This window comes from Camelina sativa, chromosome 10 (assembly GCF_030686135.1).
Source record: "Camelina sativa cultivar CO46 ecotype springtype chromosome 10, ASM3068613v1".
Lineage (NCBI taxonomy): Eukaryota > Viridiplantae > Streptophyta > Magnoliopsida > Brassicales > Brassicaceae > Camelina > Camelina sativa.
The window spans coordinates 1960597-1972897 of NC_141889.1; the positions used below are offsets into that span (position 1 = coordinate 1960597).

Consider the following 12301-nt stretch of genomic DNA (forward strand, 5'->3'; position numbering starts at 1 on the left):
CATGAAAAACATGAGTCTTGTGTTGAAGCAGAAGTAGTGACATTGTGTTCCTTAGTTGAATGCAGAACTGAAGACAAAATTTCAAGAACAGGCCAAGATGATGTCTTAATTAGTCTTCGGGAGAGAGAGAGAGAGAGAGAGAGAGAGAGAGGCTTAATTTGTTTTGGTTGCTCCATATCAAAGACTTTTTGTTTTTAACTTCTTAACGAACCTAATACGTAATAAATAATGCATTCTCAAGATTTATACTAAAAAATTGTGTTGTATTTTAAACATGTGTTTTTTCCTCTTTGGTTTAGAATCGTTTCTTAGAAACTTTTAGGGCTTAAGTTGAGCATTTAGGTAATATTAATTACGTAAGAAAATTAATTCGGAACCAAATACATAAAAAAAAAAGAAAAAAAAAAACACCAGCGTTAGAACCAAAAACATTCAAAACAGGAATTGCATTCAAGACAGATATTAAAAAACTTGACTAGTTTAAAAATTTAAAAAAAAAAAAAAAAAAATGCCCACAGCTTCATCGTCTTCACTCACTGGCGTGTTTCTTTTGTTCGAAATCAGTTATTATATCGGCATACCCTTTAGAAAAGGTTTCTCCACCATCGGTCGTGTAAACAATGCCCCCTGCCTTCACCTTGAAGTTGTGTAACTTTTCGTCATCATGTACATAGAAGGTCAGTATTGTCGAGCCGTCTTCGACCGAGTCGATAACGTCGAAACCACGGATATCACCACCTACTAGACCCAATGCAACTTCCTTGGCAAGGTGCCTCCAGGAGTAACCGGCCTGGAGGCCAGAAGCTGTTGTTGTTTCAGGGGGGATTTGGTCAAGAAGTAAATTTATGAAACGATTGAAAACGAAGAGAAGGTTTTTTTTTCTTCTTCTGAAACTAAAGAAGCTAGAAGAAGATGTGATTTTTGGGCTCTTCATCGGCACCTACTACATAGAGACATAAATTTTTTTTTTTTTTTTTGTTAAAGTGTGTTTTCCATTTTTTTTTCTTTCATTTTTGCTCTTTATAAAAGCGTTTATTTTCCTTTTCCTTTTTTTTTTACGTTAATGGCTAACAAATATTTTCCTTTTCTTTTTTGAAGCACGTTCGAGAGACTTTTACATTTTTAATCCCTTGTAATAGTTTTTCCTTTTTCGTCGGATGTGGTTTGATACTACACGAATAAAAGTTACTGTATAGTAAATGTAAAGACTTTTACATTTTTAATCCCTTGTAAATTGTTTTATTTAGCTTCTTCATTGAGAAAACCTCGAAAGTAAAAAAATCAAAAAGCGCGTCGGTGACTTGTTGTTACTCTCTCATCACCAATCTCTTCTTCTTCCTCTCTTTCAATCGGATTCCCACATCTCCTCCTCTTCTCAAATTATCTGCTCTCTGATTCATCAACCATGTCGTACGATTACCTCTTCAAGTACATAATCATCGGAGACACAGGTGTGAGACCCACAGATCATTATCTTTCTATAATTATTCCTAAATTTTGATCTTCTGGGTTTGATCGATTGATTTTCATGGGGGGGGGGGGGGGAGGGGGTTTCGTTTTTCAGGGGTTGGGAAATCGTGCCTGCTTCTTCAATTTACTGACAAGAGGTTCCAACCAGTCCACGATCTCACCATTGGTGTCGAGTTCGGTGCTCGCATGGTCACCGTCGATGGACGCCCCATCAAACTTCAAATTTGGGACACCGTACGCCTTCTGCTCTCTACCTCTCTCGCCCTTTATCCTTCTCTTCCATCTAATTAGGTCCTTTTAAGAGAACTTCTTAATCAACGTTTTTATCGATTAGGATTGGTTTTGAGCCCTTTTTGACCTAACCTAGATTTTGAAGATTAATTCTCATGATCAATAAGACAATTTTATAGAAACAATGCCTTACTATATAATTGCTGCTCTCAAGTAACAATTCTATTTTAAAATCGTTGCCAGAGACTCAAAGTTGGTTTCATCTTAGGCTTATTGATATAGAAGCTGACTTCACCAGTCCCTTGTTGTGATTTATTCTCTTCAATAGTCTTTGTTTCGTTTTTTTTACACTCAGCTGTATGACTTGACTTGTTAATCTTTTTCATTGGATGATGTATGGGCTGGACTTGTTTTATATTTGGTTTTTGTGCCTTCTGGTTCTATAGTGTGCTATGATACCGTTCTATGATTTAACCAATCGTATGATGCTCTAGGCTGGACAAGAGTCTTTTAGATCCATCACCAGATCATATTACAGAGGAGCAGCCGGAGCTTTACTGGTTTATGACATCACCAGGTTTGTATTTCCTTGCAGCCGGAGCTTTACTGGTTTACTGGTTTATGATAAACTTATAACTGTTGTTAAGGTTTTGGAAATTGGTACTTTCATTATAACTACAGGTTTTGGGAATTTACGTTTGAAAAATCTTGCATATAGTTTTGGCTAATATGATTGATACTGGCAATGCTCTTTTGGGAGGTTGTTAAGTTAACCATACATCTTAGCATCCTACTTGAAATCATCTTTTTACTCTGTTTTTTTTTTCGGGATTTTTTACAAGTATGAACGATATATATAAGAAGGATTGCAAGAGTTTTACCATCTGTTGATCTTTCTGCCCCAAAGCTCAAAAGTCTGGTTCTTTTGGTTGCAGGAGAGAGACATTTAACCATCTGGCTAGTTGGTTGGAGGATGCTCGGCAACATGCAAATCCTAACATGAGTATTATGCTAATTGGGAACAAATGCGATCTTGCTCACAAGAGAGCTGTTAGCAAAGAGGAAGGCGAACAGTTTGCCAAGGAACACGGCCTGCTATTCTTGGAAGCATCTGCAAGAACAGCTCAAAACGTTGAGGAGGTGACACTGATTCTTTGCTACTCCTTTTCCCCATCCTGTTATTTGGCCGTAATTACATGGAGAGTTTTGTCTTCTTTTATTGCATTAAGAGTACTTAATATCGCACATATATATTCCTACAGGCATTCATAAAGACAGCTGCCAAAATCCTTCAGAACATTCAGGATGGTGTTTTTGATGTATCCAACGAGGTACTTTCCCTCATCTTCTGGTGTTCTAATCCCTTGATTGTGTTACAATGTGATCTAATTCCCTTGATCTCTTTGGATTTTGCAGTCATCGGGCATTAAGGTTGGCTACGGGCGTACTCAAGGTGCAGCAGGAGGCAGGGATGGTGCAATTTCTCAGGGAGGTGGCTGTTGTGGTTAAAAAGTCCTTAGGACACATATCTGCTGTAATCTGGTGATTCAGAAACTACTATTGCTTTTATTTACCTCTGCAAATTGATGATACACCAGAATGTATAGTTGCGTTCTTTTTTTTTATCTATATTTTTCAATTTGTCTTTGTTAAAAAACTAAACTGGTGCATTTGAGAGTGAACAGCCTGATCTTTATAAACAAAACAGGCGTTAGCTTATTTGGAACATTGTCTGCTTTTGTATGAAAGTGTCAAAGCTCTCAAGGTTAAGCAACTGAAAATGAGCATAATATTCAGTCCTCATCTAGTTGAAGTCTCCTTATTCATCTCAAGGAACTGGTTTGAAAAACATACCAAGATGGTTTACAGAGATCCTAATAAGCAAATAGCGTAATAAGAAAACGAAGAAGCCATGATACTGTCTTTTCTCCTCTTGATCCCTTTGTTTTAACGCCGATTGTTTAATGTCCCTTCCTTAAGTCGCAAGGTATTGTATGTACTCGTCACTAACATGAGTCTCGGATCATCTTCTGGAATTTCACGTTCCTGTGATTCCCACAACACAAAAACCGACAACCCATCAATAATTAATACCGTGAAGGAACTGAGTTTTTATGCTTTGTTTATAAGATTTGAGAAAAGGGACTATTATTTTACTTTCAATCCTTTGAAGTAAGCTTCAACAGCAGCTAGTGTAGGTGTAATCCTTCGAGCTTGCATGAAATCCCATATCATATTTGCAACTGTGTACCCGCCCGTCTGCCATAAAAGAATTTTTTTTTTTTTAACTTTCACTAAGCCAACTCTCTATAACACAGCAAAGCTATTTTTCAGTGCTTTCTTGGGGACTTCAAGTTCAATACCTTTTCGCCACCAGCTTTAAGTAGCAGACTGCTTCCAGTTCTTGGGTCTAAGAAGAAATTGCGTTCGTTCATTTGGACCTGCATTAACAAACAAATTATCATCACGCCAAGACTCTACCATTGGCCCGGGTTTTGTTTATTTCATATAATATTTTTTCAGTACAGCTCGAGCCTAGAAACATTACCAGAGTGTCTTGAGCAATCTTCATTCCATTCTCGGTGTATCCTGTCATAGCCCCCTCAATAAGTGTCTGTAGAAGCAAAAAGAAATAAATTGACATCTTTAGCACATACAGGTCGCATAGATATGTTGAACCAAGTATCGAGAACAGGATATAGAATCATAATTCTCTTTGCCTACTGGATCAACTGAGAATTTAGATTCATCTCTACATTCATTTGCCGGGGGTTTAGGATTGAGAACCAATATATGTCATATAGAAGTGGAGATGACCACACTATATATGTTGATATATAGAAAAGAAGAAGTTTGCTCTTAAATGAATACTGAAAAACCAATAATGAGGTCAGATGATCGTTACCGTATAGAGTTCCATAGCAGGGATTCTCTCTGCCCTCATGTAATCTTCAAACAATTTGAGACCATTCTCAAAGTCTTGCGAGTGTAGATAGCACCTATGCAGATGCATATATGATAATCATGTTTAGATTTCTAATGTGTAATATACTAGTAACAAAATTTTGGTACCTAATACTGTAGTCTAACCAATGACAATGCCAAATGTTTAAATTCTAAATGCAAATTTCATAATCTCATTTATGTATATTAGGCCAATTCATTTTGTGGGCAAAGACACCGGCAGAGAAAACTGCCAGTCTAATATTGAAAATAGAAGAATCAAAGTGCATGCACTGTTGTACCTCATAATTTGTAGCACACAGTAAGTATCAGTGTCTTTGCCGTCTTTCTTAAGCATCTCAAGTAGAGCTTCCGTTGCCTGCCATGGGGAACAACTGGTCAGATGCAAAAAATCAACTTCGAAACTAACTTTTGTTACTCCCTTTAAATTCAGGAAATTTTGGAATTTAGAAGACATATCCTCTTACTTTTACATCCTTTAGATCAGCGAGTGCACTAAATGCTACGTGGTACACGGTCAAATTTCTCTGCAGAAACCTAGTCCTGTGAGCATAATCAGCGGTTGGAATATTGTAAAGCTCCTCTTCACTGATGCTAAACATCACATCTTCTGCACTCTTCCTTGATGAATCAATTGCTGACCAGCCTTTTGACTGCTCTACGAACTCAAGAATCTTTTGAGAAAAAAAAGAAAAAGGAGGATATGAGAAAACCTACATGAAGGAAAAACTGAAAGGAAATACAAACATGAAAATTTCACAGGTTACCTTGGTAGAAAGATTATCTGGTCTAGGCTGTTTGTTTAGGTGCGCAGTTATGAGTCCTGCATAGCAGAACTGGTTCAAACCAACACCAGCAGCAGTCATATCTCGAACTATCGCATACCTAACCATTATTTTGATGTCACATATGAATTAGATTAGATCACTTCTTAGATAGCTGAGATAACCAAATACTTACTTATAATAGAGAAAAGATGCATTAAAACCTTATTAAAGAAATCATTTACGATTAGTGAGCAGTCAAAAGACAATAGAAGGCAGTAACCTACACAAGATCTAATTGGCCAGAAACAGCGCAGGCATTGAGCAGGCAGACAAAGGTCTGTCCATTTGGTTTTACGTCATATCTCTTCATCTCGTCGTAGACCTTACAATAAGAGACAAACAAAAAGGCTCGTATATGATTGAATATTAAAGAATGTAGAAGAAGAAGAAAAAAAAAAACGCTTGTACAAAAGCGGGGAAGATAACATACTCGGATTGCCTCCTTTCCATTCTTGCATTTCCCACATGTGGAAATCAAAAAGTTGTACAGATTTACCTATACAGTCAACAACAACACAAAACCACAGATGAACCGACTCATTCAAGTAAAGTGTAGAATTATTTGACAAAGAATCGCTTAATCTACTGATAGACTCTCAAAAAACTAAGAACATGCCAAAAACAAAAGAAAGACCAGAGGACATACATCTGGAGCAATTCCCATAGCCTTCATTTCTTCACGGAAAAAGAAAGCATCACTCAACCGAGCACCTTTCATCGTTCCCACAACAAAGGAGTGGAATATATCAGCTGTAGGCTGCACACCATCTAGCTTCATATCATCATAAACATCCCTCAGCAAATAGTGCCTACCAAAAAAAAGAAATTTTTTTATCAAGAATTTATAGTGAAGCAGTTCCTCAATCTCATCACATTATGAACACAATGAGCCATACAAATCGAAAGGGTGAGAGAAGCTAAGCTAAAGAAGAAGAGTACAAACCTTCGCTGAGCAGTGACGGAATTGACAGCTGTGTTGTATTCCGACAGATCATTAGCGTAATTTTTCTTTGCGATCTCATCCGGCGATGAAGCGAAGTAACGCCGACTAACCAGAGCTCGAACCAAGGACCGATTCCTCCCTACTTCCGTCGAAGAAAGATCGATTTTTAATGAAAGATGAAAATGGGATCTATCTAGTTAGCCATCGCCAGGATAAAATAATAATACATCAGTGATTTTCAAAGAAGCATATATATACCAGAAATGGATTGAATGAGGAACTTCATAGCTCCCGGTGAAATCCTTACTCCGGCAAACAAATTTATCCGGGAGACGACGAGACGAAACCAAATACAAGATTTTCCGGTGAGTCTCAGAGGAAAGATGAATAGTCGAGTTCAGCCGTCGGAAGAGGGATATAGCATTAGCAGCAGCTCAGGCTTCTTCAGGGTTTAGGGAGAGGATGTTAACCGGAAAATATACAAATCTAACCGGGTGTTAACCGGTTTGATATTAATGGATCGCCGTTACTAATTTTAAAGCCTTTAGCTTCGGAAATTACATGGGCCATTGATAGATTATTGGGCTTAATTTTCAAACTAATTGACGATGATCACGTGGCTGTCGCGTGATCATATCTAATGCAATGATTCTGCGCCACGTGTACCGTAGAGCGAAACGATATGAAGACTGAGGAGGAAGATAAAGATATTTACAGTTGGGATGTCCCAACTACTTACACAAACAAATACTTTGAATCTGTCGGAAGGATCACGTGAAGACAACTAATACATGTTCTTGCGTTAAGTGAGAAATATTGACCAAAGAGAAACAACAAATTTATTTATTTTAAGTTTGAAACCAAAGCTCGTTCACTTTACTCGTGATATTTCACCAAAAACGAATTTAAAAAAAGAAAAGAAAAAAAACACTTTTCAATCCACTATACTTCTAGAATTTTGTAGTAGTTACGCGTTTACTCCCAGTTTTGTTAAGTCATATTGTCAACAAAAAAAAAGCTCATATTTTTTTTTTTTTTTTTTTTTTTTGACAACAGCTCATATTTTTATACTTTAATTAACAACAGATATAAAGTTCCGGAAACAACATTAAACGATTTAAATATACAGGTTACTGTGTGTCTTAAAATAAACGTTTGAAAGTTTCTATAATGTTAGATGATGATTAATGCTTCGATTTTAAATTCAAGAACAAAAAAAACAGTAAAACTGACCCCCTAAAATTTATACAATGTCAAGAAGTCTAATTCATTTTTGTTTTGTTCATTTAGGTACCCAAAAGCATCACGGGAAAGATATAGAGACTCATCAGTCATCAATATTTACCATATGTAAAAAAAAAAAAAAACACTTACCAGATGTATCCAAATTCAATCATTTTTTTCTTTTCTGTTTTCGGTTAAGGAGCGAGCGACTAGACAATATTATATCCAACTTACAAAGTTACAACACGTAAAGCTCTCGTAATAATTGCGGTAGCCAAAATTGACATTGTAATTATTACGTGTTGGTGAGTATTTTGATCTTATTGTTTAGACGTTAGAAGAGCTAATTAACAAACCAAATCAAGAAAATGTTAATTTGGCATGATTTTTTAATATCTCCTGAGGGGGAGGCCCACGAGGCCACAGATTCACACATAGAATTCAATTCCTTTCCTTCACGTCATAACTACAGAATATTACGAAAATTCAATCACTTCAAAGTTTGGTGAGACCAACACACAATCTAAAGTCGCAATTTAATAGATTTGGTTCATTTTTCTGGGTTTGAAGATCATCAACTAGATACAAAACTTTTTTTTTTTTTCCATTTCTTTGTACATATTGAAAAGAAACTAACCACAAGATTACGACCATACAAGTAGTAGGAGCGAGAGTCTGTGCAAATGGTAATTAGAAGGGTGATTACAGATCACGTCTACACATTGGACAAGATCCGTGCCTCAGTAGCCATTTGTCTATGCAAGGCAAATGAAACATGTGATGACAATGTGGCAGGCTTCTTACGGTTTCACCAAGTTGAAAATCCTGCCACAAAACAAAAACAAGATAATCAGAACGTTCCGGATCTACGGTTTTATTTTGAGCTGATAATGAGCTAAAAAACCTGGAGACAAACAGAACACGAGTCTTTGTTGCCACAAGCATCCAAGTAGTTTGTGCCAGTGATTTTGATTTTAGGTATTTTATTGACCAAATCTCCTGCTAATCCTTTTGAGCCACCGGTATCAAAGATACTCGAGAGCTCTTCGAAAGTTGTATCCACAGCTCCCATCTGATCCAGCAAGAAGAAAGATGAATATGATCAAGAAACAGAGAGATCTCATTGCAACCAATACACTGCTGAATGCTGATAAACTGTACCTGACTTTGAACCGCGCTTAGCATTGCTGGACCTATGCGTTCTCGCACAAGTCTACCACTTGTAAGACTAGCAATGACATCAATCTACAAAAAATATTCAAGAATTAGTTAGAAGTTCAAATCCAACCGGTACTTAAAAACAGAGCACAAGAGCAGTTTCAATGATTCAAAAAAAACCTAAAAGATCCAAGCTCACCAAGTAGAGGAGGCATCCAAAACGTGACTCATTAGATTTCCAGAGAACAAGAGATGATTCGAAGACTTCGATGGAGAAAACAGCTCCTGAAATAGCTCCAACCGCTGCTCCTCGGATGAAACCACTCTCTGTTTCTTGGCCTATTAAAGCTCCAGTAAGTGCTCCAAGCAATGTACCCACTGAAGAAATGAAAAGGATACAACTTTCTTAGCTCTACATAAAACCCCCAAAGTTGTAGATTCTCTAATCATCAGAATTAAAGACATTCAAGAACAGAATCAAGAAACGTGTATAGGAAACCAAGAGGCGGACCTAGAGCGAAGAAGAACGTCAAGACCGCCGAGAGAACTGTCCCCAGAACAGCGGAGGCGAGGAAACGACATGCGTCTTTAATCTGATCAATGAGATTCCCAATAGAGGGACACGAAGAGATAGGACAAAATCCAGATTCGAATCTAGAAGAAGATGCCATTATTTTGTTTCCAAGAACCCTCCAAAAAGATTAAAGCCTGGTGAATATATATAGAGAAAGAAACGCGAAACGATCTACGGTAAAAAAAAACAAAAACAGAGCTCAGTGGAGCTTATAGAAGAGAAGAGAGAGAGAGAGAGAGATAAGAGAGTTGAGACAGAAGATAGAAGAAAGAAAGAGATGGGTTTTTTTGCTTAGCCCTTAAGAGAGAAGATCCGATGTCTGGCCTACTCGCAATTAATGCTCTTGGGTCGTCGTCTCGTTTGCTTTGATAGGTGAAGTAAAATCTAGGGTTTGCCTGTCATGATCGATGTTGAAACCGGCGACTAAAAAGCAGTTTCAAAGCACGAGACGAGAGAGATAGAAGGAGCTAGATAGATACGCGCGCAAGCTCAGCGGAAATTACAAAAAAAAAAAAAAAAAAAAAAAATTACAATTAGTGACTTAAAATTCTATTTTCTTGTTCGTAAAAATGTTTAGTTACTTGTTTAAAGTTTAATATCATGTTTACATCACTGCAGTATGTTAATTATTTTAAAAGTTTTAAATATCTTTAATTCTTTATACGTCATATAACTTATATAACACATGATATTATTATTCTAATATTCATATATCGTTGTTTTTTTACCCATACAGCTCCTGATGGTCTTGGGCAGTGGGCACCTGATGACGACATATTATCTTGTAGTAACCATTATTTATTCACAGATTAAGACAATAATTAGTCGTGGGTTATAATTCACTTTCATGGGTAAAAAATGAATAAAAAAATAGTTGTTAGCATTAATTAACGTTGTTGCATATATTTGGCGTACTCGTTATTAATCACAATAGAAGAGAAATATATCCATACCGAAAAGGCGAAAACAATTTCACAAAAAAAGGCGAAAACAATATCACCATTTATCTTTTACTGTACGTTATTGCAAGACTAACTATTTCATTATTTATTTTTTTCTAAACTTTTACTTTTTGTTAGCAACTCTAGACCCATATTTTTCCAGGAGTTCATATATTTCTTCGTGCAATACAATACAAAATGTAATAGTTTATTCAAATTAACAAAATAAAATGGATTATTCAAATTGTATGACTAATACTATACGGTAGGGTCCTTCTCGATGATACAAGCAAGCAATCAGAGGAAACAATTAGCTAGATACGAAACATGAATAATTGCTATACATGTTATATATTTGAGGAAATCTAAAAATCTTAATTGATTCTGCCTTTCCTTTCATAGTAATTAGTTCCCTAATATGAGCAATAGTTTATTGTTATACCAAACTAAAATAGGTCCGGTAAGACTTTGTTATTGTGCTATTACGTGTTGAGAAGCTGTAATACCATTAACGTTTCTGTATTTCCAAAACTCTGCCTTTTTTCTATACATTTGTACGTCGATTCACTATAATGGTCTACCGTTCCATTCTGAAAAGAAAAAGAAAAAAATTGTCGGTTCTCCATGAAAATCATCGCATTTTAAATATGTTTCACCATAATTCCTAGAAATATCTACCCCAGCATGGTGACAAAATATGAATACCTACCCCAATATACTTTTTTTTTCCGATATATTGTTATCAGTTTAGATTTTTAATAGTTGGTCCAGAAGCTGGTCCCATGAGTAATTAAACTGAAATCTAAACATTTGCATGATTCATGGTTGCGTGTCACTTACATGATCGTGTATGTTTGGTTTTCACTGCTGCTGATATGTATACATATGTAGTGATTAGTGAACTTGGCCGATTATGTTTGATTAGCTTTCCTCCCCCAAAAAATGTCGCATTAATTACTGATACGGTGATACCTTTAACTAACTTTGGTATCCTATAATCATTTAACAAAAATCGGAGTCCTGACATTATAAAAAACGATTATAAGTTCCGAATGTTAATCATCTCGCCTTTATATATTAGTTGATTACTATTTGAACTATATTGCATATTTTTTTTGGATGGGTTGTTTTCGTACTTACTATTACCATAATTTAGGACCAACACATATTTAAGAGAGGATCTTATTGACCATAATACACATAATATTTTTAGAGTATTTTTGCATATAGTGACAAAGAATAAAGTGTTTTTAAAAAGAAAAAAATAACAATGGGTAAGTAGAAGATATTACCTAGTAGTGAAAGTAACATAATTTTACCTAGAAGATATTATAATGTGAAGTGTGGAAAATAAAAGTCATATGTACATATATAAAGAATATCTAAATATGATTGGTAGGTTATCTACATCACTACATGATGACCCACGTTACAACATATTTACCGGTGCGTCTTTTGTATTGGTGTGGTTGATAATTTAACCCAGCCACCACCTGCATCTGCTCCTTTATTTATGTGAATGAAATCATCTTCAAATCAAATCAACTCCATAAATATCACATAGTTATAATAAATAAGGTTTCGTTAAACGTAGTTCTCGATATATATCACTAACAACAACAAAAAAAAAACACGATGTAATCATTACATCTTATAATATTTTTAAAAAATATATATACAAAGGTGCTTCAGATTCTATGGACTGATCAAAACTAGTTAGGTCTCATAAAAGCAGGTATACTGACTACGATCAAGCAACTACTATTAGTTAATAATACTTACTAGATTAGCTGGATAGTGAATAGATACAACATTTATTATGTGCTAAGAGAACTGAAGTGTTGCTAAGAATAAAATTGAATATACATATAATCATGGCCTAAACAAGGAAGGCTTTATCAAGTAATCAACTCCAGGCCTTCGTCTGGGTGGGATTGGGTAGTGATTAATTAATTTTCTTGACCCAAAT

The 12301-nt window shown here is 35.8% G+C and overlaps 3 protein-coding genes across 4 annotated transcripts; 1 reads left to right on the top strand and 2 right to left on the bottom strand.

Moving 5' to 3' along the window:
* Positions 1-1245: 1245 nt before the first annotated feature.
* On the top strand, positions 1246-3429 carry LOC104729602 (ras-related protein RABB1b). The gene is made up of 6 exons (XM_087469896.1): positions 1246-1451; positions 1565-1704; positions 2196-2278; positions 2637-2841; positions 2964-3032; positions 3118-3429. Exons 1-6 carry the CDS (start codon positions 1406-1408, stop codon positions 3208-3210), a joined length of 636 nt encoding a protein of 211 aa, XP_087326022.1. The 5' UTR covers positions 1246-1405; the 3' UTR covers positions 3211-3429.
* On the bottom strand, positions 3372-7119 carry LOC104729604 (pentatricopeptide repeat-containing protein At4g35850, mitochondrial). Of its 2 annotated transcripts, none has more exons than XM_087469895.1 (13): positions 6694-7119; positions 6436-6574; positions 6139-6301; positions 5923-5988; positions 5717-5814; positions 5433-5550; positions 5133-5339; positions 4947-5023; positions 4607-4700; positions 4250-4315; positions 4065-4142; positions 3859-3960; positions 3372-3747 (listed from the first exon to the last, which is right to left on the bottom strand). In XM_087469895.1, exons 1-13 carry the CDS (start codon positions 6719-6721, stop codon positions 3649-3651), a joined length of 1335 nt encoding a protein of 444 aa, XP_087326021.1. In that variant the 5' UTR covers positions 6722-7119; the 3' UTR covers positions 3372-3648. The 2 variants fall into 2 exon arrangements, with proteins under 2 accessions (XP_087326021.1, XP_087326020.1); XM_087469894.1 differs by having other exon boundaries at positions 6436-6577; positions 6694-6883.
* A 1119-nt stretch (positions 7120-8238) lies between these two features.
* On the bottom strand, positions 8239-9918 carry LOC104716537 (NEP1-interacting protein 1). Its single transcript, XM_010433919.3, has 5 exons — positions 9329-9918; positions 9017-9195; positions 8821-8904; positions 8564-8731; positions 8239-8484 (listed from the first exon to the last, which is right to left on the bottom strand). The coding sequence occupies exons 1-5, from the start codon at positions 9486-9488 to the stop codon at positions 8362-8364; spliced, it is 714 nt and encodes a 237-aa protein (XP_010432221.2). The 5' UTR covers positions 9489-9918; the 3' UTR covers positions 8239-8361.
* Between the last annotated feature and the right edge of the window lie 2383 nt (positions 9919-12301).

What these genes read in the sequence shown, in the direction of transcription:
- LOC104729604 (XM_087469894.1), bottom strand. Translation starts at nt 6,721, where the DNA reads ATGAAGTTCCTCATTCAATCCATTTCTG. An exon ending in CAGATAATCTTTCTACCAAG is followed by an intron (nt 5,340 to 5,432) that starts GTAACCTGTGAA and finishes TTTTCTCAAAAG; the next exon opens with ATTCTTGAGTTCGTAGAGCA. An exon ending in TGTGTGCTACAAATTATGAG is followed by an intron (nt 4,701 to 4,946) that starts GTACAACAGTGC and finishes GCATCTGCATAG; the next exon opens with GTGCTATCTACACTCGCAAG.
- LOC104729602 (XM_087469896.1), top strand. Translation starts at nt 1,406, where the DNA reads ATGTCGTACGATTACCTCTTCAAGTACATAATCATCGGAGACACAG. An exon ending in AACTTCAAATTTGGGACACC is followed by an intron (nt 1,705 to 2,195) that starts GTACGCCTTCTG and finishes ATGATGCTCTAG; the next exon opens with GCTGGACAAGAGTCTTTTAG. An exon ending in CAGCTCAAAACGTTGAGGAG is followed by an intron (nt 2,842 to 2,963) that starts GTGACACTGATT and finishes ATATTCCTACAG; the next exon opens with GCATTCATAAAGACAGCTGC.
- LOC104716537 (XM_010433919.3), bottom strand. Translation starts at nt 9,488, where the DNA reads ATGGCATCTTCTTCTAGATTCGAATCTGGATTTTGTCCTATCTCTTCG. An exon ending in TTGGATGCCTCCTCTACTTG is followed by an intron (nt 8,905 to 9,016) that starts GTGAGCTTGGAT and finishes TATTTTTTGTAG; the next exon opens with ATTGATGTCATTGCTAGTCT. An exon ending in TAAGCGCGGTTCAAAGTCAG is followed by an intron (nt 8,732 to 8,820) that starts GTACAGTTTATC and finishes TTGCTGGATCAG; the next exon opens with ATGGGAGCTGTGGATACAAC.